We start from the raw sequence: 27,703 nt of genomic DNA, 5'->3' as shown, positions 1-27,703 counted from the left end.
TTTTTTTTTAAATGCGTTATTAGGAGAACATATTTTAAAGAGGTCATCAACGCATCATCGCAGCGTCTCCTCGCAAAAAGATATAATTCTCCTGATAATATAAAGAAAAAACAAATAAGCCGAATTTTTCGAAAATTTTCACGCTTGCGTCATTAGGAGAACATGATTTGTTAAAGAGGTCATCAACCATCATCGACCTCCTCGCAGAAATATATTCCCTGATAATATAAAATAATAAGAAACGAATTTTCGAAAATTTCACGCTTGCGTTATTAGAGAACATGATTTGTAAAGAGGTCATCAACGCATCTATCGACCTTCTCGCAAAATATATTCTCCTGATAATTAAAATAATAAGAAACGAATTTTCGAAAATTTTCACGCTTGCGTTATTAGGAGAACATGATTTGTAAAGAGGTCATCAACGCATCATCGACCTCCTCGCAAAATATATTCTCCTGATAATATAAAATAATAAGAAACGAATTTTCGAAAATTTTCACGCTTGCGTTATTAGGAGAACATGATTTGTAAAGAGGTCATCAACGCATCATCGACCTCTCGCAAATATATTCTCCTGATAATATAAATATAAGAAACGAATTTTCGAAAATTTTCACGCTTGCGTTATTAGGAGAACATGATTTGTAAAGAGGTCATCAACGCATCATCGACCTCCTCGCAAAAATATATTCTCCTGATAATATAAAATAATAAGAAACGAATTTTCGAAAATTTTCACGCTTGCGTTATTAGGAGAACATGATTTGTAAAGAGGTCATCAACGCATCATCGACCTCCTCGCAAAATATATTCTCCTGATAATATAAATATAAGAAACGAATTTTCGAAAATTTTCACGCTTGCGTTATTAGGAGAACATGATTTGTAAAGAGGTCATCAACGCATCATCGACCTCCTCGCAAAATATATTCTCCTGATAATAAAATAATAAGAAACGAATTTTCGAAAATTTTCACGCTTGCGTTATTAGGAGAACATGATTTGTAAAGAGGTCATCAACGCATCATCGACCTCCTCGCAAAATATATTCTCCTGATAATATAAATAATAAGAAACGAATTTTTCGAAAATTTTCGCGTTTGCGTTATTAGGAGAACATGATTTGTAAAGAGGTCATCAACGCATCATCGACCTCCTCGCAAAATATATTCTCCTGATAATATAAATTATAAGAAACGAATTTTCGAAAATTTTCACGCTTGCGTTATTAGGAGAACATGATTTGTAAAGAGGTCATCAACGCATCATCGACCTCCTCGCAAAATATATTCTCCTGATAATATAAATAATAAGAAACGAATTTTCGAAAATTTTCACGCTTGCGTTATTAGGAGAACATGAATTTGTAAAGAGGTCATCAACGCATCATCGACCTCCTCGCAAAATATATTCTCCTGATAATATAAATTATAAGAAACGAATTTTCGAAAATTTTCACGCTTGCGTTATTAGGAGAACATGATTTGTAAAGAGTCAACGCATCATCGACTCCTCGCAATATATTCTCCTGATAATAATAAATATAAGAAACGAATTTTCGAAAATTTTCACGCTTGCGTTATTAGGAGAACATGATTTGTAAAGAGTCATCAACGCATCATCGACCTCCTCGCAAAATATATTCTCCTGATAATATAAATATAAGAACGAATTTTCGAAAATTTTCACGTTTGCGTTATTAGGAGAACATGATTTGTAAAGAGGTCATCAACGCATCATCGACCTCCTCGCAAAATATATTCTCCTGATAATATAAATTATAAGAAACGAATTTTCGAAAATTTTCACGCTTGCGTTATTAGGAGAACATGATTTGTAAAGAGGTCATCAACGCATCATCGACCTCCTCGCAAATATATTCTCCTGATAATATAAATAATAAGAAACGAATTTTCGAAAATTTTCGCGCTTGCGTTATTAGGAGAACATGATTTGTAAAGAGGTCATCAACGCATCATCGACCTCCTCGCACATATATTCTCCTGATAATATAAATTATAAGAAACGAATTTTCGAAAATTTTCACGCTTGCGTTATTAGGAGAACATGATTTGTAAAGAGGTCATCAACGCATCATCGACCTCCTCGCAAAATATATTCTCCTTGATAATATAAATTATAAGAAACGAATTTTCGAATATTTTCACGCTTGCGTTATTAGGAGAACATGATTTGTAAAGAGGTCATCAACGCATCATCGACCTCCTCGCAAAATATATTCTCCTGATAATATAAGATAATAAGAAACGAATTTTCGAAAATTTTCACGCTTGCGTTATTAGGAGAACATGATTTGTAAAGAGGTCATCAACGCATCATCGACCTCCTCGCAAAATATATTCTCCTGATAATATAAATTATAAGAAACGAATTTTCGAAAATTTCACGTTTGCGTTATTAGGAGACATGATTGTAAAGAGGTCATCAATCGCATCATCGACCTCTCGCACAATATATTCGTTTCTTATTATTTTATATTATCAGGAGAATATATTTTGCGAGGAGGTCGATGATGCGTTGATGACCTCTTTACAAATCATGTTCCCTAATAACGCAAGCGTGAAAATTTTCGAAAATTCGTTTCTTATAATTTATATTATCAGGAGAATATATTGTGCGAAGAGGTCGATGATGCGTTGATGACTCTTTACAAATCATGTTCTCCTAATAACGCAAGCGTGAAAATTTTCGAAAATTCGTTTCTTATTATTTTTATATTATCAGGAGAATATATTTTGCGAGGAGGTCGATGATGCGTTGATGACCTCTTTACAAATCATGTTTTCCTAATAACGCAAGCGTGAAAATTTTCGAAAATTCGTTTCTTATTATTTATATTATCAGGAGAATATATTTTGCGCGGAGGTCGATGATGCGTTGATGACCTCTTTACAAATCATGTTCTCCTAATAACGCAAGCGTGAAAATTTTCGAAAATTCGTTCTTATATTTATATTATCAGGAGAATATATTATGCGAGGAGGTCGATGATGCGTTGATGATCTCTTTACAAATCATGTTCTCTAATAACGCAAAGCGCCAAATTTTCGAAATTCGTTTCTTATAATTTATATGATCAGGAGAATATATTGTGCGAAGGTCGATGATGCGTTGATGACCTCTTTACAAATCATGTTCTCCTAATAACGCAAGCGTGAAAATTTTCGAAAATTCGTTTCTTATTATTTTATATTATCAGGAGAATATATTTGGCGAAAGGTCGATGATGCGTTGATGACCTCTTTACAAATCATGTTCTTCTAATAACGCAAGCGTGAAAATTTTCGAAAATTCGTTTCTTATAATTTATATTATCAGGAGAATATATTTTGCGAGGAGGTCGATGATGCGTTTGATGATCTCTTTACAAATCATGTTCTCCTAATAACGCAAGCGTGAAATTTTCGAAAATTCGTTTCTTATTATTTTATATTATCAGGAGAATATATTTTGCGAGGAGGTCGATGATGCGTTGATGACCTCTTTACAAATCATGTTCTCCTAATAACGCAAGCGTGGAAAATTTTCGAAAATTCGTTTCTCATTATTTTGTATTATCGGAGAATATATTTTGCGAGGAGGTCGATGATGCGTTGATGACCTCTTTACAAATCATGTTCTCCTAACAACGCAAGCGTGAAAATTTTCGAAAATTCGTTTCTTATAATTTATATTATCAGGAGAATATATTGTGCGAGGAGGTCGATGATGCGTTGATGACCTCTTTACAAATCATGTTCTCCTAATAACGCAAGCGCGAAAATTTTCGAAAATTCGTTTCTTATAATTTATATGATCAGGAGAATATATTGTGCGAAGAGGTCTATGATGCGTTGATGACCTCTTTACAAATCATGTTCTCCTAATAACGCAAGCGTGAAAATTTTCGAAAATTCGTTTCTTATTGTTTTATATTATCAGGAGAATATATTGTGCGAGAAGGTCGATGATGCGTTGATGACCTCTTTACAAATCATGTTCTCCTAATAACGCAAGCGCGAAAATTTTCGAAAATTCGTTTTTATAATTTATATGATCAGGAGAATATATTGTACGAAGAGGTCGATGATGCGTTGATGACCTCTTTACAAATCATGTTCTCCTAATAACGCAAGCGTGAAAATTTTCGAAAATTCGTTTCTTATAATTTATATTATCAGGAGAATATATTTTGCGAGGAGGTCGATGATGCGTTGATGACCTCTTTACAAATCATGTTCTCCTAACAACGCAAGCGTGAAAATTTTCGAAAATTCGTTTCTTATAATTTATATTATCAGGAGAATATATTGTGCGAGGAGGTCGATGATGCGTTGATGACCTCTTTACAAATCATGTTCTCCTAATAACGCAAGCGCGAAAATTTTCGAAAATTCGTTTCTTATAATTTATATGATCAGGAGAATATATTGTGCGAAGAGGTCTATGATGCGTTGATGACCTCTTTACAAATCATGTTCTCCTAATAACGCAAGCGTGAAAATTTTCGAAAATTCGTTTCTTATTGTTTTATATTATCAGGAGAATATATTGTGCGAGAAGGTCGATGATGCGTTGATGACCTCTTTACAAATCATGTTCTCCTAATAACGCAAGCGCGAAAATTTTCGAAAATTCGTTTTTATAATTTATATGATCAGGAGATATATTGTACGAAGAGGTCGATGATGCGTTGATGACCTCTTTACAAATCATGTTCTCCTAATAACGCAAGCGTGAAAATTTTCGAAAATTCGTTTCTTATTATTTGATATTATCAGGAGAATATATTTTGCGAGGAGGTCGATGATGCGTTGATGACCTCTTTACAAATCATGTTCTCCTAATAACGCAAGCGTGAAAATTTTCGAAAATTCGTTTCTTATTATTTTATATTATCAGGAGAATATATTTTGCGAGGAGGTCGATGATGCGTTGATGACCTCTTTGCAAATCATGTTCTCCTAATAACGCAAGCGTGAAAATTTTCGAAAATTCGTTTCTTATTATTTTATATTATCAGGAGAATATATTTTGCGAGGAAATCGAAGATGCGTTGATGACCTCTTTACAAATCATGTTCTCCTAATAACGCAAGCGTGAAAATTTTCGAAAATTCGTTTCTTATTATTTTATATTATCAGGAGAATATATTTTGCGAGGAGGTCGAAGATGCGTTGATGACCTCTTTACAAATCATGTTCTCCTAATAACGCAAGCGTGAAAATTTTCGAAAATTCGTTTCTTATTATTTTATATTATCAGGAGAATATATTTTGCGAGGAGGTCGATGATGCGTTGATGACCTCTTTGCAAATCATGTTCTCCTAATAACGCAAGCGTGAAAATTTCGAAAATTCGTTTCTTATTATTTTATATTATCAGGAGAATATATTTTGCGAGGAGGTCGAAGATGCGTTGATGACCTCTTTACAAATCATGTTCTCCTAATAACGCAAGCGTGAAAATTTTCGAAAATTCGTTTCTTATTATTTTATATTATCAGGAGAATATATTTTGCGAGGAGGTCGAAGATGCGTTGATGACCTCTTTACAAATCATGTTCTCCTAATAACGCATTTAAAAAAAAAAAAAAAAAAAAATTTCGCGAACAATTAATGTTCGAAATAATTTACGCATTGCCATCCGCGTTTTGTGGGCTCTTAATGCTCTTCACTTAATTATCATGTTGATAAATACATAGAGCCGTATTATTTACCAATTTATTTTGAAAAATATTTATTTCATCTTTGAATAATACAGTATCTGTCGCGATTGAATAATTTATTTGTTATCAATTTACACACATAAGTATTTAATTGTTATATAGCACTGGTGCTACCGGCATTTCGTGCACATAGCACGGAACAAAACCAGAAATTGTGCAATTTTATATTACCCTCTGAGAACATTCATGGTCTTTGTAGTTCATGTCCATGTTTTGAATGTCCATAGAGGGAGTATCACTTTTGGGATCACTCCATAGCTTGGACATGAACCATAGCTCAGACACGAACCATGTATTATTATCGACTCTAATGGATGTAGTTGACGTCCACTTTGTCATGGAGCGCATTAGGACAATATACCACGTTAAAGCGAGGTGGCCGCTCTCAGGTTTCTCTCTGTATATATATATATTCATGGACATTGGCTTTTTAGTTCATGTCGACGTTTTCAATGTCCATAGAGGGAGTATAGGTGCAATTTCATTGACGTTAAAAAGTAGCGTCAACCATTGGTTTGAACAAAGAAGTAAGTAGTTGCTTCTTTGTTCAATCAATGGTTTCATTGACGCTACTTTTTAGCGACAATGAAATTGCACCTTATCGCTCCAGGGACTTAAAAGCAGGCTATGACACCTCTCAGTCTTCTCTCCGCTTTGACATAACCAAGTAGATTGGCATTTTGCAGACACTTATGTAAAGATAATACGCAAAAACGTATATACTTATACTCTGAATAAAAAAATTTTGAGAGGAATTTAAAGAAGAAGCAAATATGAGATTAACGTCTACTTTATTAAGACACGTGGGAGAATGGTCAAAGAAATATTCAAATTTACCAGACAGTTATATACAGCGGGCTATGGCACAGGTATACATAATTATCTATAATAATTGTTTAGAAAAAGATGCATGTTATTCTTATAATACATAACACTCTCTTTACATAACATTCTCTACATAACACTACTACATTTTCTACACCTCATCTTATTCTTCATGAATTTTTTAATATTATTGATAAAAACTATAATTAGGTTTATTGGAGAACACCTCGTAAGCCAAATTATTTGCCACGTACGATTGAAAAGAAAAATTTTCGTTTCTCCATATTTCGTCCATGGACTAATCAATTTCATCGTGATAATAGGCCTGGTAAGAAACACAAGTTCATTCATGTCGAGCCTATTAAAGATTGGAGTTTCTTTAGAGGTGATAGGGTATGTAAATTTACTTGGAAAGCATTAATACTTTAATAAAATAAATAATTAATAATATTATATTTATCATTGCAACTTGTGGCATTATATATATAATTGTGTTCATACTTTTCTATATAGGTAGAAATTTTAGAAGGGAAAGATAAAGGAAAACAAGGGCTCGTAAAAGAAATCTATCAAGAAAGGAATTGGATAATTGTGGAAGGACTTAATACAAAACTGAGATGTATTATGAAAGACAAAAACTATCCTGGTACATTTATACAGGAGGAACAACCATTACTAGTAACTTCACAGGTGCAATTAGTTGACCCTTCAGACATGTAAGTACAATTTATTCAAAGAATTCATTTTATATATGAAAATATGGCCAAAGTATATTATAATATTTTATAACATAATATAAATTAAATCATTGTAGGCAAGGAACTCAAATAGAATGGCGATATAAAGAAGATGGCGAAAAGGTTCGCATATCTCTGAGAACTGGTAGAATAATTCCTGTGCCTGTCGCGAGTGAAGAAACAGTAGATTATAAATCTCAGAAGTTATATAGAGAGCAACCCAAAGATACAATTAAAGCCGATGCAGAAAAAGTAACTTTTATGGTATGTAATATATATTTAAGAAATGTTGCAACAATTTAAAATATTATATATATAATTTTACTTTTTCATCTATATGAATTATCTACAAAGATATACTATAATACATAATATAAATGATATAAAATAAATATATCTTTTATATTTGTAGCCATCATTAAAGACTTTTGAAATGGATATCATGGATGAAATGGGTATTAAAGAGGACCGTATTCAGAAAAGCTCTTATTGGTATTAATCATTGTTATATACAATTTTCTGTTATTAGTTTCTCTACACAATTACAATTTTTAATAAATATATTAAGTAAATGAAAGAATCAGAATACATAGTCATTCTTTTAATATAATTAAAATATAAAATTCTTATATTACAATCTTTTTGAATGAAAAAATTGCTTTTGTGGAATATTTTATTAACATACTAATAGAAAATAAATTTTTTATATGATAATTTCAATATCTTCTTTCATAGTATCGAAAAATTGTATATCTTTGTAAAAGCTATATTATAATATCGTTGTTTTGCAATTTCTTATATAGGAAATATTAAATGCAATAAGAAAAGAAATATTCATAATATTAAACAATAAAAAGCGAACAATTCAATATTTTATATAACAAATTTACATTGGATTAAAATATGTAATATTAGTGTTTCGATCAATAACGTTTGACGCTAAATCATGTCACACATATCACAGCACAAATTTTGACAACTGCAAATTCCTAAAAAGTTCAGCTCAGTTCTCTCTCATATTACGTTTAGATATTCCAATACATATTTTTATATTAATATCTGTTATGTTATATATGACACACTCTCTTCCTCCTTAATTTTACGCATTTATAACTCTGATTATAATTGAAATTAAATTAACGATTCATCAAACGTCAATTTCAACATTGTTAGAAATTTGTAGCCATAAACGCGCGCATGTAAGAATATAAAAGCACAGAATAATATTTTAGGAATCGAAACCTGAGAGAAATGATAGAATTAGACCCAACATTCACAAAATATTGTTTTAATTTAATTTAATTTAATTTAATTTAAATGTTTAATTTATTTTAACTTAATATTTAAAGTAAAATTCTACTTATTAAATTTAACATTTTAAAATAAAATTCGAAAATGTTTACCAAATTATGTATATTTTAATATTTAAATTTAAATAAAAGGACAGAGAATATATATACATACACGCACATTTCGCGTGTGCGATAGATTTGGAAATATAATTTTAAATCTGCCGCGCGATGTAGAGATTCCACTCTATTAGTTCGTAGTTCATTACTGCGATCTAACGGCTAACTTCAGTTTGAAAGACAGTGTTAAACGCGTTTTTACGCGAAGTGTCGTGGAGTTTTTTTTCGAGTGTTCTCAGGCTTCGAATTTCTCATCGAAATCGGTACATCGTACACTTCGTCCTACTATATTCTTAAGAAAGATACAACAGGACCGAGAATTAAGTTTGGGAAAGAAATAAAGCGTCACGACGGATCTCTGTCTCAACAAGACCGTCCGCTTCCCCCTGCTTCGTCTCGGATCTTTCAAAGTCCTCGTCCGAAGTAAGTGTGTGTGTATTCGATCCTGTTATATTTTTGTTATAATGTCTACAATTAACCGCACGAAATGCTGCGCGCATTTTATTCGTTAAAGCTAATTTCGTTGATCGATCTACACAAATGTTGCAAACAAAACGGTATTATTTTATCCGATATCTCCATATAAATCGCATCGCTATCAGTGCGTAACTTCATTAGACCACTCGTGACGTACGCTTTTTCTTACATCGTTTTTCAACGAAAATTACACATTGAAAAATTACGAGAAATTACGATCTCTCGATTATAAATTCCAGCAGCAATTAGCTATTTCTTTAATATAATGCAAAGTTAACTAATTACATTTACTGATAGCTGCGAGAAAAAGGGCAATTAAAGATAGTTAAAATGCCTTTATAACACAAAAAAATATCTATTCGTATTATACGTGATCTTATTGTATTAAGAGTTAGAAAACACTGAAACAAACATATATCTCTTGTATTATTATTCGGTTCTATTAAATGGCGCGTCAATTTTGCGCGCCATTTTGTATTTATACGATATATATACTACCGTTTCGTATTCTAAAGTAAATCAACAGGAACCACACTATAGTAATGCATCGGGGTGGCTACTCGACGGGTCGGCTAATCGACATTAAACAAATAGGCGATCTACAATCAGGCTCATACTTTAATTACTTAATCGGTTATCATTTGCTTGTCGCAAACTCTCTTAACTCGAACTATTACTGCACGGCCGGCACTATGAAAAATTAATGTCGTACGAATCGACATTGTTCTAAACAATTAATTGACAACACCTATCTATTTCGTTCCATTAATATTACGATTCTTTTTGCATATGACATGCATCATGTAGAAATTCTCTCTCTTATGTTTTGTTATCAAAATATATTAATAATACGCTTTCTATTCTTGCTTTTTGACAAAATTTCCAATGCGACTATAAATGTAATAGATTCAACAAATTATATTCAACGTCTAATCAATGCGATTATTACGAGTGCAACTATTTTAAATTGAAATGTCGAAATTGAAAATCAGGCTTTTTCTTCCATGAAAAATTCCATTTTATAAAAATATATCCTTATGTGTTTCTCAACTATATTGTATTATATTGCAAATTTATACTTAATATTTAGAAAATACACTTTTATTGCTATTTACATATAAAACTGAATCTGCTAAAAGTACACAATTTCTATGAGACATCCAATCAAGACAAAATAAATTAGCAAATTCTACAAGTTCGCTATTTTCTATTTTTTTTTTTGTTACTTAATAATTCATCCATTCTAAATTTATGATATATAATTATGTAACTGTATTAGAATAGCAAATCTATAATATATATCCAATAATTAAAACGCCTCAGAAATATCGTGAACAACTTTTTCTGTAGAAATCGGAGATAATAATTTCTTATTTTGTTTAGAAAGCAGTATTATTCAAATTTACAAGCTCGATAAAATAATTCTCACGTAATATTAATGCAGTTATATATATAGAATATCTCGAACAAAAAATTATCACGCCTTATATATTAAGCCCGTTATGCCCCGTTATTTAACAAGTATCAATCGAAAATTTATCCAGTCGCTTGCTTGGCACATTTCTGCACTCCCGTTTCCGTCGGGATTCCTTACTTTTCACGAGGATTTGGTGGCAGGATGCCTGACTAGGAGATTTACTTCACCGTCGTGTAGCTTCTTCATCAAAGACCACGCTTCTATCCTCGACATTCGCGTTACATCGTTACCGTTTACTTCGAGTAATTGGTCCCCTGCTTTTAATGCACCTGTCTTCTCGGCAGCACCTCCTACGATAAGAAGAATGAAGCTAAGATTTGACAATTTTTATCTCGCTACAATTATTGTTGTCTCTTATTATCATAATTATAAATGTATAAAAAATATCTAGGTAAAATTTACCGGTGAATATCTTCTTGATAATCAGAGGTCTGTCCCCGAGGGGACTATCCCTGCCGCCTTCCAGACTAAATCCCAAACCAGCTCCATCCTTGTAAACTGCCACAGTCGACGGCGGTCCCCACGCTGTGTTCTCTACATTTCCATTCGTCTCTAACCCTGAGAAAATTCTTTTATTTATATTGATTCTATTATTGTTAAAACAGTTCAAGTTCAGTCAATCTTAGCTTGCATCGGAGGTTGATTTGAAAGAGAGAGAAAAGGAATAATAATATTCCAGAAAAAGAACATAATAATAATATACATTTTCCCTACCTTCGACGATGGTTTCGACACTCGCGGTCCGTGACCTCAGCTTACAGCTCTCTTCTATTCTAGCCCTCGACACAACCAACACGACCTCCGATCTCGGTTGCTTCAGCACCGCCATGCTCTCCCTGTGAGTGAGACCTCGCGTGCTCCTGCCGTTTATACTGAGAATCCTGTCGCCCCTTTGCACTCGGCCGTCCTTGTCTGCGATAGAGTGCGTCAGTACCCGATGAACCGTGATCTCCTTCACCTCGCAATCCGCGCCACCGGCCAAAGTGATGCCGACGCTGCCGGTCGGATTTTCCTTATGAAGCAGAACGACTACGACGTCGTGCGCGCCACGCGTCTCTTCTAAACTCGCCTCCTCCACGAGCTGCGCTAACTCTTGTTGCGAGATCAAGCTAGTACTGCTGGCCAACGAGCTGATACTGCCGAATTGCTCGCCATAGCACCTGTCGACATCCGTTTCCGTCCCGATGTTCTCGTCCACGCTGCTGTCTAGGCTAGGGAATCGATTGTGAGAGCTGCTGGCGCACTGTTGCGACTGGCTGTGCACAGGACTCGCGTCCAGGGCTCTCTTCATATCTGTAACGCTGGCACTGCGTCGATTCAAACCACGAGACGTCGGAATCTTCGATGTCGTTGTGTTTCTTATTCTCTCGATATTTTGCGACATTTCATCACTGCTGTCGATATTTCTAGCTTTTCCTAAAGTAGGAATCTTTGAAACGAAAGGCTTATCTTCCGACCAGGATTCATTCGACGTAGTAGAGCCTCTTCTACAGTATCGACCTTCCTTCGAATCCCAAGTAGACTTCATTAGCGAACCTGTACCGTTCTTCTCGATTCTCGGCTCCGTACTTTCCGCGCGAAGTAACTTTGAGTCTGCTTTAGTAGCTAATATGTCTTCTAGGCTCATCTGACTTTTGGATCTACCGAAAGTTCCTTCGTTGACGTGTATAGCTGATCTAGAACGGCTCTTTGTTGTTAAGATCGTTAAGAGATCGTTTTGATCTTCCGTATTTCTTTTGGGACTTACACTCATTCTGCTTTGTGACTTTGATATTTCCATTCCAGCAACTTTTGCTTCGCTTATTGTGATTTTGCTCTTTGAAGGCAAACCGCCATTTAGTGTTGAATTAACAGGTTCGTCAAACATAGAACTATGATTTTTTCTTGTTGTATGAATTACAGGCGATGTTTCCAAAGTTTGAGTAACGACAGGAGGACTTTTATCATATTTGTTGTTTGATTTTTCTTCCATGGCTCGTTCGATAGTCTTCGCCCCTGCTCGAACCCACATTTTAAGATCGTTTGATGGCTCTAGCATTTCAGGTTTCGGTGGTCTAACAGCTGGCGGCGGTAGCATGCTTCTTTTAGGTGGCAGCTTTAATTCTTCCTTCTTCTGAAAGAATTCCTCATCCTTAGCGAATCGATCTGCAACCTCTATATAAGCTATCTTGATTTCTTGTTTGCTCGCGGAATCATTCCCCGAATCATTGATTGACTGACGAATAGTACTGCTGTTTTCGATAGCAGTGTCCTCGTCGTCCGAGAATTTTCGCTGGATTAACGGCGATCCGTTCAGATCTCTTCCGCTTCGGCATCTGGCGCTTGCCAGAATGTTCTTTCGATTTATGGCTTCCACGCTTTGCGGCTTCAGTACTCTTCGGGATAGAGACTCGGCGCTAGCCTGAGATCCAGATGTCAATGTCGAGGATGTGCTGCAATTCGTATCAGTGCTGTTCGATCGTTTCAGCTGACGCTGAGGAATCTGCGAATTTCTCGAAAAGAACTCGTTCGGCTGAGGCGATCGCGAATTCGAACCGCCACTACTGCTGGACGACGATCTCTCAGTCAAGCACGTCCGTTCATTGAGAAGGCCTATTCTGCCGAATTGATCTTTATCGGATTCACTAATTGGATCTTTAACATCTCGCGACACCGAAGTCCTATTTAAACTGTCCACGATCAAAGGTCGACGTTGGTAATTCAGTTCCGTGGAAATGTAAGATCTTTCCGAAGATATGGTGGATCTTTCCGATGGCGCCGGAGACATCGGCGGACTAAAGCCGCGAGATATACTACTCTGAGAACTGCTTACGGCTGAATCGTTGTCAGAATCGTCATAATCCAAGCGAGCCTTCCTCTGCACCATCCTCGGCCTGTTACGTGAACCATCCGGCGAGCTGGTCGTTGAGGCGAACTCGAAACTATAATCACTTCTCGTCGGGCTGCAGATACTCTCCAAACTTTTCGGTGGTTCCGAAAATGTGGACGTGCTTGATGGAGAGTTTTTCATCGAATTATTACCGTTTATCGAGGATGAACTCGTCGTTACAGATGTACCGTATACCGTGAGAGATTTTCTCTTGAAAGCTGGAGAATACTTGGAGTGTATCTGTGGCGCCGGCATCTTGAAGGATGTTGTCGCTTTCAAGGGCTGGCTTGCCGTGCTAGCGTTGCTGGCCAAGGAACTTTGAGACCCCCACTTGTCTTGAATGTTTGCCTTTGGTACCTGAAAAAAGATACAATACGTTATCCTGCTGCCGCAAAAATATAAAAAATATTCAAATGTAATTTGTAATGGATTTTCCAAATTAGAAATTAATTAATTTCATGACCATATCGCGAAATATAAGGATTAATTTAGTAAAAAAACTAATCCATAAAATTTCCATATATTGAAAAATTTATATAATTATATTGTACTTTGACAGCTTTAAATCTTACCTGATGTAATAATATCGAATCGCGCGATTTGATTTCTGGTAGATCGACAATGGGCTGATCTATCGGCACGGCATCTTTCTCCGGTATAACTAGACCACGCAGTTTCGATATCGATCTCCGCCTCTGCTCGATCAAATGATTCAAACTGCTTCTTCTCGTGTCATCTCCAGGTCGCCTAAACGTAGATGCCAGAGAGTTCGTTCTCGCGATTTGTGAGATTGCATCTGCTGTCGGAGGATTTCGATCTTGCACGAAGGACATCGAGCCCGAGAAACTGGTAGCTCGTATCAATGAAGGCGTACTCGTCTTCACTGAATTATTAGCATCGTTAAAAGAACTAATAGTTTTACCGATATTCGGATACGTGGCATTTAACAAGTTGTTATTTTCGGCACAATAATTCTTTGTCGTCGTATTTGAAAAAATCTGTTTGTCGTACGGACTGGACAGTGATGTAACTTTCGGTGGAACAACTGGCAGTATCTTTGGAACGCGCATAGGTTGCGTAATAGGGCTCAATAAAGCAGGCTGAGCAGGCAAACTGGGTGTCTTCTGACTATATTTCTTCGCGGAATCGTACCCTGTCGATGCTCTGGCCGAATCGGTGAGATCGAAAGAGCTTTGCGTCCTATCGACGAGGAAAGGCGACCGATCCTTCTGCCCGCTGTTCTTTTCGTCGCAGCAAACGTCCTCGGAGGACTTGTACTTGGAAAGACGTTTGCCATTGCTCGTGACTGCCGCGGCTGTCATGGCATTGGGGAACAAGGGCACGTCGAGGTTGCTTTGCGACGAAAACATAGCGATTTTATCTCGAACGGATCGCTCGGACTTGTCGTCCTGTCTCCAGAGATCGCCGTTTAAAGAAAATTTTCTCTGCGGCGATTCCATCGTAGAAACATTTCTGGCGTGCATTTGCTCCAATTTAGGCTCCAGTTTAGGCGGACCTAAGTAATAAGATATATTTGTATAAAAAGTAAAAAATGAGAATGATATAAAAAATGTGCCACATGTTTCAAGGATAATTTCGAAAGGAAAATTAATTTTGTCGAAATATTGATGTCGAATCTAATAACACGATTGTGTAATTGTGATATGGCAGCGCTGCTTGTCGGAGAAAAAGTAAACGGGGACAGGTTTAATTCGAAGCTAAATGAGTACCTGTTAATGGTAGAGGCGGTGGGATATCGACGGGCGTGTCCTTTTCCACGTGGCTTGGCAACTCCTCAATCGTCATCGCGTCCTTGTGATAATATCCGGCGATCTCCATCTTTTTCTCGCTCATTGTTGAATTGCCATTCGTCGTTTGGCAAGAATAAAGAGGACTTCCCGCGACAGTAGGAGCGTTTCTCTTCGCGACATCTTCCGAAGTGTTATAGGATGATTTTCTCTCCTCATTAAAAATCTCGGAGGACTTGGCGTTATCCTGACACGCGTTATCCGCAATAGCTTTAACTCCTATCTCCGGCCGTACGTTCTCTGTATTCGTCGAAGCACTTTTGTTTATATCTTGCCTCACGTTTTCAGGATTCGTCAACGTCATCTTGCTATCGGACAGAATAATGCTCCTCGAACCGACAACATTGCTGTCGTTCGCGAGCATCTTAAATGACTCGCCGGTACGGAACGTCTCGTTCTCGTTGCACAATTCGCCATTCGTGGCTATTGTCGCTGTCGTCCTTGTCGCGGCAATGTATCTGTTGTACGGTGGCTGGTTATTGCTAAATTCTTGGTACGCTGCTGGAAATTCGTCCCCATCCGGGGGCAGGCGTTGGCCGCCTCCACAATTCTCCATCTTACCATTTACCGTATCTGCAATAATATTTTCAGATGCATTCGAGATCAAATTTCGAGCCTTTTAGACTTCGATAACAAATAATATATTTTAATATTTATCATAGATTTTTAATAAATGATGAAAAATAATTTATTAAGTAGAAATAAGAAACGTAAAACAAAAGATTCTTATGTATTTTTTTCCTAAAGATGATAACGAATGAAAGAGATAACGAAATTTTATGATTGTTATCCCCGTTACGCATTTGACAAGCTATCGTTTGTATAGAATGTCTGTTTCGGTCTCTGATAAGGCAGTGGATTCAAGGTGAAACAGATGGAATTTGAACAACACTATCCTCAATCAAATGGATTTACATGAAAGATTCGAAAATATTTTGTTCGGGACGTAATATCATTATATTAATATGATGAAAAATAAATTTATTACGCGCAAAAATTTTCCAGGCTATTCCTAGATATTACTTTTCTCTATTTTCCTTATAATGCTTATATCATGTCTTAAGAATTTTCTCAGGAAGGAAGTGCATCGGCAAAAATATTTGCACTATTAAAGAGTGAACGTGCAAACTACTTGAATGATTCATCGCGCGTATATCGACACATTACACATCGTGATGAGTGGTGTATTGTCGTTCAAAAAAAATGACGTCATCTCTTCGATTTTTCATATTCCTAATCTGGTGAAGCGCAGACGCAAAATTTCGCGATTTTTCATCGAGGAGAATTCGACGAATATTTTAAAAAGAGCTCGGAATCTTACGGAATCTCATTTGAATCTTCATATTACATATTCGCGAAATATAATTTACAAAAAAAAAAGATAATTTTTATCTTATCGATTTCCTCTTTTATTAAAATTTATTCTAAATTACCCGTTCTACTCGGACCACCGTATTTATAAGACATTCAAATAATTCCAAGAATTTTCCGTACATTTTAACGCGCCTTTACTGATAAAATATTTGCATATATGCTATCTATTTTAAATAGAGATATGTAAAATCGAGCGCGGTACGCGATATTTTTAATGGCGTGAATATCAAAGTCGCGTAAAGACTCGATTTGAATTCTCGTTATATTTGCGCGAAAGAGATTCTTCTATGCTATTTTTTTCCTCGCAAGTCTCTTCGACTCGTAATGTTGCGTCGCAGCGTTAAACGCTCGCATGTATACCGCGAAATCTCCGACTAACTTTAATTCACAGTTAATAAAGCGCGCCGCGCGCGAGCGCTAACTTCTGCTGATTAACATTCCTGGCATAGCTCGGCGCAACGTAACTAATCACCGATACGTGCACAGATGCAACTTTTGCGCTACCCAACGATTTCCGATGCGTGTCTGTATGCATGCATGTATGCAAGCATGTATGCATGTATGTATGTACGTGCGCGTGTCCAGACGATCGCACCATATTTGTACCGGTAACAGGGACACCGCGCGTAAACGTGTGCGTGAATGCCTGAATTTTGCACGCATGTGTGTACGTAAGTACTCTGTCACGGATGTGCAATCCATCCGATGCATATAATTAGAAATTTGCATTCTTAATTGGAAACGCTAGTTACGGCAATCCAGACACGATATTCAATTATGCAAGTATTCGGTAAATATAGCGCGAGTTTTCGATGATAGAGAGGTAATAGTAATGGTATAAAATAACATATTGAGATTGAATTTTTTCGATTGAAATGAAATGAAATTGCTTCTTACACTATCTCGATACGATAAAGACGATAGAAAGCGATCGCGCAAGTGTCACGAATATCGTTTCACATTTCCATCTGTATTCGGCAAATATTTGACTGCAAACATGTGATGAAGTCATAATTATATTATCACAATTACCGAGCCGACATATAAATTGAGTTCATTTACTATTTTTTAAATATTTTAATTTTTAATTAAATTATTAAATTATATTTTTAATTAAATTTTGAAAAATTGTTATTCTGACAAACTAGAAAATAAACATACATAGGATCAAGACTGGAGAACGCGTTCTCCGCTCGCTAGTGCATCTAGTTAAAGATGTTGCCGGTCGAAAACAGACTTCTTGCAAGATATAATATACCTGATTATATACGGCTCGCGTATACAACGTCCACGGAATTCATCGGAGGGGAGGTTGGTTCGTCGTGCAACCACTTTGTGCGAGCGTTAAGCCGGCAGGCGATTAATTTTAATCATCAAAAGGTACATAACTCAAGTCGCAGTCTCAACGGCGAACTTTCACGCGATAGAGGCTCATTGCGCGCGTTTTGCGCGTTTGACCGGTTCTCGGAAGAACGTTGATGTATCGCCGGCAGATGAGAGTGGAAACAACTTGGGTTCGTACCGGCAAGAAGGCTGTCGTAAGACTGGGCGACATTGCTCGCGTCGAGGCCAGCTTCCGCGAGGTTGGCGCTTTCGCGATACGAGAGAAGGGATAGAGACTCGCGTTCGCCTGGATAGCGCGCGCGGCCTGCGCTTTTAGCTCTTTGACAATTGCGCTTCTTTCGCGGATATTATGACGTGCGCGAGAAATCAGTATGCGTTCATTCTTCATCCTCGATCCTCGCCTTTCCATCCTAATTTCTCTCTTAGTCGTTAAAATAATCTAGCACGACGATATTTATCTCTAATCGATCGGCAGACGATCGCGGGACAGCTGTAAGAGAGTCATGAATTAGCTATTACACGATGAACACTCGATGAGAATTTCTCCGGACATCTATGCGTATAATGTCGTCCAGGCCAAGGATCCCGAGTCAATTAATCTCGCAGAATGTGTCAAACGCAATCGTTTGCTCTCTCGTTGGGAAGAAGTCGTAGGACCGGGAGATCTATGCCGGACTGGATTATACCGCTATGCGATATAATCGGTTCTAGAGATGAATTCACAAGTTTGTCATGCCGAGTTACGTCGCCTCCTAATTCCGTAGGCGATGATATATATATGTGATTCATCGATTTATCGGGGCGGAGGAATCTATACCGAGTCATACGTCGAGATCAGATTAACGAGAATAAAAAATGTATTACTTATGAGCGATCAAGAGAGTAGACATTGAGAAATGAATATAAAATATTGTTCGCTTTTTTTCAAATACTAAACATAAGCTACAAATTTTGAAAAAATTTTGCAATATTTACTATTGGTTTCGCAAAGCGATTTTTTGGATATTCCTTTTTTTCAAATATTCGATAAATTAGAATTGCAAAAATATTTGAAAGGCACGAATCAAGGACAATATTCAAGCTGCACACGCGTTATTTTATATATCATTAAAATTAATATTCTCATTATGCATGCTTATCTCGATGCTACACCTGTATAATGATAATAGTGATTATTCCATACAAATTGCAGCCGTAAATTACGTTATTATGCATGTGGTTTTCGAATGCGAGATTGCGTCTGTCGCAATGGCAGGCGATGGCCGGCTCTCTTTGTTCGAACACTGTTTTGGGAAAGAAAGGAGGCAAAATCAATGCCGCAACGTCGCTAAAAAGACACATTTTGTCCTTGGATCGCGCGAGCGAACAATGTATGGCGAAGGTGAAGAGTGGTGAAGAGAGTCAAAGTAAAGAAAGAAATGCGATTTATTAATTGTTATTCTTGTCCTCCCTATAGCGGTCTCGCTCTTTTCGCCTCATCATCATCATCATCATCATCCCGGAACCGTGCGACGATCGTGTCATTAAATGTGTCGGCGACGCGAAGCAACGCGTTTAGCGATAAGTCCGCGCGTTACAGCGTAGATGATCGATTTTCAGGTACCGAATGAAGCGCGACGCGTCCTTCAGCCCGCGATTCGCCGGAGAAACATGTGTTAGAGACGCGTGAATATTTTACGAAGGCCGCGAGAGGCTCATAATACTTGTGCATTCTTTACAAAATGTTAGCTCGCGATTCCACGTCCCATTTTTGAAAAACGATTCTCCTTTCTGCGACTCGATAACTCGAATAAAATACGTGGCATTTAATCGAACGCGTTTTATCTCGATCTTTAGCCTCTGCTTACATTTCGTTACGTAACTTGTTACAAATTCTTATCTCGATAGCGAAAAGCTATTCTTATCAAGAGCAATTTCACGATTCGCGACTACTCACTTTGTCCGGCAAAGTTCCCGTTTCCGCGATTTTTCGCATGCACGGTCTTTCTCGACGTTTAACGGCCGCAAAGTTATCCGAGAAATTCAAGGAAACGGCAGCTTTGATGTAATAACCGTGCAAATATTAGATAATCCGTGCCGAAAGGCCGTGTCGCCAAACTCCGATAAAGGGACGCGATTCTCGCGGCGATTGCGAAACGTTCGATTCGGTAATCTTTACATGTCTGATTCATAAAGCGTGTTACATCATCTCTCTTTCTACTTTTTTTTTCACGTGGATGGCATCACGCTGGTGATCGCGGACGGTGAAAAGGTCCTAAAATGACGCGGCTCGCGTTACATCGGCCAACAGCGTCCATTTATCACGTTTAGCTTCTGACACTCTTGCGCGGAAGAGGAGGTTGTATCGTACGAAAGGTCCATTTAACGTCTCTCGAGCGGATTAATTCCCACATTTCGTAAGAGGAACGAACGTACCGAAATTTCCTCGCTTAAATGCTTTATGCCTCTTATCGAAAGCATGAGAAATCGGCATCGGAATTTCGAGAGAGCGTCCTCTTTTCGTTAGATTTGAATCCTGCAGTTCCTGAAAATCGATCTGAAAAATGGATACGTCGCGCATATTTCCGACGTTGGAAGAATGACAGTTTCGCGGACGGAAGAAATCTGCATCGCAATCGCGATTAAAATCCACTCGTAATCAATTAGTCTACTTGCAGTCGAGTCGCGGATCGTAAAATCCCGGCAAAAGGCCGGCGAGTTTCGCGAGATCATCCGACGTTCGGTCGGCAGCGCATTTTTGCCACGCACCGGCTAGACAGCGCGAATATTCCCCGTTCAGAAATAAGATTCCAGAATGCGGAAACATCGGCATTAAACGCAGCGGTTCGATGCGTACGTGCTTCGAGAGGCCGATGACGCTTACCTCGCTTCTACCTCGGTGCCTTCGTGGGAAGCGGACATTGCAAAACGAGCAGCGAATCGCGAGAATCTTATTCGATATTCAATTAAGTTTTTTTACGGAAAAATAAAAACGAAAAAAAGACCGGTAGCGCGGTCGCGTTCGTTGCACCCAGGGTATTCGCGGAACTATCGGCACGGGAGAAAAAAATAAACGTGCCGAGGATGCGCGCGAAAGCGACGATATCTCCATAAATCTGTCGTTATAACGTGTTAATAAGCGTCCTTAAATTCATGTCCATAAATTCGAAATAATTCGGATATAATTAAGATTCGCGCCTCTCGATTCTTATTTCATCGGATCGTCGCGTCTTTATTCCCAATCAATCGGCATTTTAACGACGTCGTCGATTACTCGAGTCGGATGTATATCATAAATTTTAAAACGTCTCCTTTTGCGTCCCGATGAAAAATCCGAAGGACGACCGGCACGATCCGCATAACTCGCAGGCGTTTTACGAGGCAACGCGAGGTGTTCGTTACGGGTGTCTCTCGAGCTCGAGTTCGTGACACGTCAGGAGGATCTCAATGTGAAGTTCGAGCGAGGGCGAATTCCTGCGGACTTTCACCGTAGCCGAAGGACGGGCGGCGATCGGTGCAAACCGCGAGAGGTATTCGACTCGAGCGCTGCTTAAACGCTATTGTTAGCAAGACCGGCGTCGATCTGACCACGCTACGCTCGCGCTGACATTTTCGATTCATTTCGCGAACGAGCGCCTCTGACACGCGACCCCGGAATTATCGTTTACCTCACAATGAACACCGTCTACGGTCCACCGCACATAAACGCAAATACTGTATTGTCGAAATCGCCGAGTCATACCTTAATATCTCCGCGCGAGGTAAGATCGCTCGGGAAAGTAATATACCGATCTTAGACGTTAGAGTTTTTTGTCGATTCCGTTTTATTGTTCGCCGATCGCGCGGAAAAATCGCCCGTTCTTGCGATCTATAATGACGGCTTACGAAATATGCGTTTCGCCATTTACGGATATTTATAGATATTTTATATCGATCTCTTTAATAATCTATCTTTTCCTTACTTTTGCTCGGTTTCTTGCTGCCCTCCTCCGTGTACTCTGCAATCTCGCTCATGTGGTCCGCTTCGTCATCTCGCGCTGTAACAATGCATTTTGCTTTTGTTTATTATATACGGTGTAAACGAGCGATAGTACGCGAAGAGAATATGCGATTGTTTCTGGGGCAAATCATGTTAAGATGAAATTCAAAATATGTATATAATAATTCATATTGGAATCACGCGAAATTACATTTTTATTATTATACATGATTGCATGCGTGTTTTTCTGCGATTATGCAGTCGACAGGGAACTATGCTACGGGTGACATTTCAATTGAGAAAAGTTAACGGCGGGCGGCGTAGGGGGAGTCCCACGAAACAAGAGACGTGCACAAAGAGACCACTGATAATGAATCGAGATAATAGTTCGCTGTCAGTCGACACAGCTGCACCGTTGACTCCAGTTGACCCACGCTTATTAAACGTCAGATACACCATCGAGCAGCGCGCGCGCAAAGTCACTGTAAAAAATATCTTTCAAGTACGATACGCACGCGCTCGCAAAATTCCTTTTTTCCGACATTTCGATATTTTCATCCTCCCAAAACGTACTCTTCCAATATATCGCCTAATCTTATAATTGTTATTATTTATAATTATTAATCTAATAATATATCTTATAATTGTTAATATTTATAATTATTAATATAATAATATATATCTTATAATTGTTCATCTCGTGTAACTGATGTAAAACTCTCGTCGAAATCACCCGAGATCTATGATCTTCGCGTGTCCGGATGATTGCAATCGTGAAAAACTTGATCGGAGAAACGTGAGTGAAGGAAAAACTTCTCTTCGCTTCCTTTTTATTACATTGTATCGATGATGCATGACATTCTTGGTGAACACTAGATTGCAAGGCAGATTAGTCGCGTGATCTTAGTTATTTTACGTCTTCTCTTGCATCGCGTGTGATTTTTTCTGCGTTTTCTCGGAATTTTACTCGAATTTTCCTCGCCAATATCTGTATACTTCTGTCGTAAAAAAGACACGCTTGTCGCGAGAAATTTTCTTTAAGAATTTTGTTCTTTCAAAATCGAGAAGATTAAAACCTAAGTATGTATTGAAAATCAGAGATTTTTCATCCAATGAATATTTAGATAATTCTTCAAGTTTGCTGGAAAATTTCCTCGAAAATGAGAATACAATCTTGGCAATTTTCTATGTATTTTAAAATCTTCCGTTTTTCCGAATTAACAAACAAATTCAGAAATTCAAAGAAAAGGAGAAGAGAAAAATTGGAGAGAAAGAGAGCGAGCGAGCGAGAAAGAGAAAACTGACTGCAAAGCTCAGCGAGCTAAGAAAGGCAGATGCACGGAAACTGGCCGAGGGAGAAGGAGAGAGGCAGAAGAAAGAAGGAGCGAGAGAGCTCGAGAGCTGTAACAAGGAGTCGAAAAAGAGAAAAGGGAGCAACGAAAAATAAGAAGAGTGGTTCTCCTCTTCGGTCCGAGAGAGGTTGGGAGCGGGTGGCCTTGAGCAGGTCATCACCTCCGGCTGCGGTGGTGAAGCTGCCTGCGCTGGACCATCTTAACTTCTTCTTCTTCTTCCTCTTCTTCTTCTTCCTTGAACCGTCCTCGCCATCTCCCATCTCCGTCTCCTCTGTTCGCCAACCTCTTCCCCTCCTCCCCGCGTTCATCTCTCGCTCCATCCTCGCTCTTTCTCTCGCATCCTATCCGGCTCGGCGGAGTTACTTTGTCACTCCCTCCTTCTCTCTCTCTCTTTCCTGTCCGTTCTCTCGTTCTCTCCTTTTCCCGCTTTAGATGCTCTTTACACTTTCCTAAAGGCCTTCGCTCTCTCGGCCGCAGAAACAATCTGTTCGTGCTAACTCCGCTTCGATCGAGCGGGCTCTCGACAGCGGAGAACGCGCTAACATCGTTGGTAGTCAAGGGGGCCTGTCGTACCTTTCCTTTTTCTAACTTGAAAGATGCACGATTGTACATGATCGAAGAAACTTCCTTCGGAGAAAGTATAATAATTGAGAAATGTCATTAGAGGATTAGATCTTTCCTCTTGGAGAGCTGTCCAAGTAGATACATCGTTCGCGCGATTCTATTTAATCTATTAGAGCAGAGAATCGGTGTCGGTATCTGTAGCAATATATATATATATATATACAATGTCGTTGCTTTCATTATCGCACGTGACCACAAAGACCATAAACGATCGGACCTGTCGGCAGGTTCCGTGATTCCGTGTTTCCGCTCCGGAGAAGAAGGATCACGCAAATTGCGTTTGACAAACTGGATCGGTCGGGATAGTTACCGCCTTCTCGCGAGTAATGATTGGCGCGTGGCTACGCCGGAGCATGTAAGGAACCGGACGTTGCACGTGCATCGATTCTGGCAAGATATTTTTCAGGATTTCTGACCTCGCGGATATAAAGTTGTAACGTCCGAGATGCATTTTCCAAAACGGTTCAACGCGCGTGCTTCGCGTCTAGCTCGGTGATCGAGAAGCGCTCTCTCTCTCTCTCTCTTTTTGTTTCTCTTTCTCTCTATGAGAGTCGTGTGTTATTTTCTTCGTAGGTGCAACATTCCGACACTCGCTTCTCACGCTCGTCGAAAGTGCAGTCGGCGCGCCGAGCCGCGCGCCGCAAATTGCCGGGCGTGACGAGGATTTCGTGTCGTTTCCGAGGGAAAGGATCACGCAAATTGGATTTGACATAGCGGTTGATCGGTGATAGACCCACCCTTTCCAGGACGTAATGATTGGCGCGTGGCCGCGCGGTTCGCACATGACGCGAACGCGAATACGGCGGATTTCGCACGTACAGAGTCTATTTTCGATCCCTCGTATTTTATTATCGTAGAGAAAATCACGTTCGAGATGTCATCGATTTGTCATGTATATACAACGTTGCTTAAATTGATTTAATAAAATGCGGTCGAGTATCTTTTTTGCTTGATTTTCGTTCGAACAAAAAGATATGAGGCTTGTTCCGATAAGATGGTGAGCGATAAATTTCCTACGATCGTAGTCAGCGGTCAGGAATTTTGTTTCTATCAAACAAGTAAAAAAAAAAAAAAGGATCGATGTCTGTGTTGCAAATCGTATACGAGAGAAGACGAGAGTCTGATAATATTAGCCTTTCGGTGCTGCCGCACGAAACAATGAACACGGAGGACCCGGATCGGTGCGCGGACTTAAGTGAATGAGGAAGATAAACATAATAATTACGGCAAATTGAGGCCTGCCACTGAAAACGGCATTGTGGCAAACAGAAAGAGGAGAGGCGAGAGAAAGAAACGGGCGGGCTGCGACGTGTATCGGTGAAATAAAGTATCGCGTTTAACGTACTTGGAATGCCGACGAGATAGCGTGGGTGAAATTATCGGCAATCGCGTTTGCGAGCTTATAACTCGTGGTCCGCGAAAAAACATTGTAAATTTTACGAACATTATTAATGACAGATTTCATTATCGGAGATTTTTTTTTGTTTTCAAGAAAATTGTATTCATTAAATTATCGATCCGAGAAATATGCGTCTTTCAGCTTTCTCGGCGCGGTTTTAGCTCTCGCGATACGCGAAACCGCAATAAGAGCAACGAGACGAAATCGCTGTAACATATGCTCGGCCGGAAGTACGGTACTACTCGCTGCGTGGGTCGGTATTCTCAGACGATACTATAAATTGCTCTAATCTCGCGAGCGGTAATAGGCGTATCCACTCTCGCGGCCGCGATGTGTTGGTGAGGTGAGAGAAGACGCGTTGCGCATATAGCAAAAGGACGTGTGCTTTGCCGACGCTTATCGGCGCTTTTAAATAACTTCTCGCCAACGAGCGTCGAATCTTACGTTGTGATTTTTCACAGGCCTCGGCAATCTGCGTCGAAGAAATTTCCTCTAATACTTGACCGATTAATTTCTAAAAAAAGAATGTTTTCTTATCAAACCTCGAGAATGTGTGAACAAATTAATACTATAGGAAAATGCTTCAGAAAATATTTCATTCTTAATATTCTGAAAAAAGAAAATATTCTAATTAAATATCTATCTTTAATATTCTAATTAAATATTCTTCTCACAAATATGTTTTTTATGCTGTAACTATTTTCTAAAGAGAGCGTTACAAATTGAGAAAGTATCTCCATATTGTATGCATTGGTTTGAGGGGGAGATGCCTTAGAGCGGTATTCTATTTCTGGCCTCTCGCTCCGTTCTAAAGACACTGTAATGAATGTACGCGATCGAAGGGTGCATCGATTTCGATCGAGTAACGACCTCGACCTAGTGAATTACGCGTTGCACATATTTGGGAATTTAGCCCCGCGGCTGCGGCTGATCCAGCCTCTCACGCTTGCGACCGAGCGATGGAATTTGCTTTCGGCCGATCGCTTTCGCGTACAAGGGCCGGTTTTCGCGGCCGCGACGCCGCAGGCTACCCGCCCTTTTTAGACCCGAAAAAAAATGATGTCGAGTAAAAATAACCGGCGAAATTTGCCGAGAAGAAAAAGAATTATTCGAGCTCGAGACGCTTCTTACCTTTGACAGCGCGCGTTTCGGGAAGAGACAAAGTTACGCTACAAAGCGTATTATTTAAATTATACGTCTTCCTCTCGTTCTAGCGTATATATTTATCCTTCTTTTTACCTGACGATAAGTAGAGAAACCGTAAACGATGTATCTCTACGAGAACGGACGTGCGCGCAGGACCTCTCTTCTGCGGTGATCTTCCGCCATCGTGAATACCTCTGTGCACGTGTATCGAGAGATACACGCGATGTACGAGGCGCGCTGTTAGCGTAATAATAAACTCTCTTGAACGCCGCGCGACGTGGTACGTCTAACAGAATGTATCTTGCGAGTCACAGTGACTGACTACTTGGCGCCTGCACCGATAAACCAACCCCGGACCCCGGCCCTCTCGCGCGCACGTTTAATAGCGTACACGTTCGCGTACGCTGACACTAGAGACGCGGACGATGAATGAGCTAATTGTGCTTTCTGCGACGAGCCGGATCTCCTTTATCTCTTTTCCGCCGCCAATGACGTACGTACTTGCCGGCTATCGCTCGAGAGCGCGATATCGAAAGGGTGACGTTTGTCTTGAATAATCGATAATCGACATTCCCGAGAAATATGTTGAGAGTTACTCGTGCTCTCTAAATGTATCTCTCGATGGACGTATTATTTTCAAGATATACGGACACCGCGAAATATTTACATCGACCTTTCTCAAATAACTCGCAGATTTCCTGAAGAATCCAAAATGGAAGCGTTCCATTTTTGGAGCAATTTTAGAAATTACTAAGCACGTCCCGCGGATTTATTTGAGAACGACTGAAGCTAAACGTGATCTCTGAAAGAAAAAAAAAATGGAACGAATGGCATCGACAAATACTTTCAGGCAGGTGTAGTCCATCCGCGACGCCAACAGCTGCCTTTCACGGAGCCCTTAGAACGCGCTTTACCCTTGAGATTCAGAAAATATCACGGCGTATGCATAACAGCTGTTGCATTTTTCTGTGGGTGGCAACGAGCGAAAGCGAGTTCTCGAGGCCCGCGACGCCGGATATAAACTTCGTTCTATTTCATCCCCAATTAGGTACAGCTGCGTACAAATATTACACGATATTTATGAAGTCTTAAAATTAAAACTAGGAAAACTTTGTCTTTATTTACGATATTCAAATATTCGAAACATTTCGAGATAATTATATTGAGGAAAGA

General features: G+C 38.9%; 2 protein-coding genes across 2 annotated transcripts in view; one reads left to right on the top strand and one right to left on the bottom strand.

The window, feature by feature from the left end:
- Positions 1-6,314: 6,314 nt before the first annotated feature.
- LOC112638701 (probable 39S ribosomal protein L24, mitochondrial) lies at positions 6,315-7,883 on the top strand. Its single transcript, XM_025410865.1, has 5 exons — positions 6,315-6,600; positions 6,767-6,949; positions 7,070-7,272; positions 7,371-7,557; positions 7,706-7,883. Exons 1-5 carry the CDS (start codon positions 6,505-6,507, stop codon positions 7,790-7,792), a joined length of 756 nt encoding a protein of 251 aa, XP_025266650.1. The 5' UTR covers positions 6,315-6,504; the 3' UTR covers positions 7,793-7,883.
- Positions 7,884-10,459: 2,576 nt separating this feature from the next.
- The window catches only part of LOC105255370, a 36,812-nt gene continuing 19,568 nt past the window's right edge, over positions 10,460-27,703 (bottom strand). Inside the window, exons 6-11 of the mRNA XM_025410632.1 lie at positions 21,993-22,067; positions 15,256-15,906; positions 14,098-15,041; positions 11,371-13,882; positions 11,059-11,214; positions 10,460-10,946 (exon numbers count right to left, since the gene is read on the bottom strand). Coding sequence (XP_025266417.1) covers positions 10,777-10,946; positions 11,059-11,214; positions 11,371-13,882; positions 14,098-15,041; positions 15,256-15,906; positions 21,993-22,067 — 4,508 coding nt within the window. The 3' untranslated portion in view covers positions 10,460-10,776. The remainder of the gene's footprint in view (positions 10,947-11,058; positions 11,215-11,370; positions 13,883-14,097; positions 15,042-15,255; positions 15,907-21,992; positions 22,068-27,703) is intronic.

Source organism: Camponotus floridanus, unplaced genomic scaffold (genome assembly GCF_003227725.1).
Source record: "Camponotus floridanus strain SB8 unplaced genomic scaffold, Cflo_v7.5 scaffold103, whole genome shotgun sequence".
In the NCBI taxonomy this organism is placed as follows: Eukaryota; Metazoa; Arthropoda; class Insecta; order Hymenoptera; family Formicidae; genus Camponotus; species Camponotus floridanus.
Note: the sequence above shows the minus strand (reverse complement) of the source record. Positions and strands in the feature narration are given on the sequence as shown.

Coding starts and splice junctions, on each gene's coding strand:
- LOC112638701 (XM_025410865.1), top strand. CDS start 6,505: ATGAGATTAACGTCTACTTTATTAAGACACGTGGGAGAATGGTCAAAG. Junction 6,601..6,766: donor TACAGCGGGCTATGGCACAG/GTATACATAATT, acceptor AACTATAATTAG/GTTTATTGGAGAACACCTCG. Junction 7,558..7,705: donor CAGAAAAAGTAACTTTTATG/GTATGTAATATA, acceptor TTATATTTGTAG/CCATCATTAAAGACTTTTGA.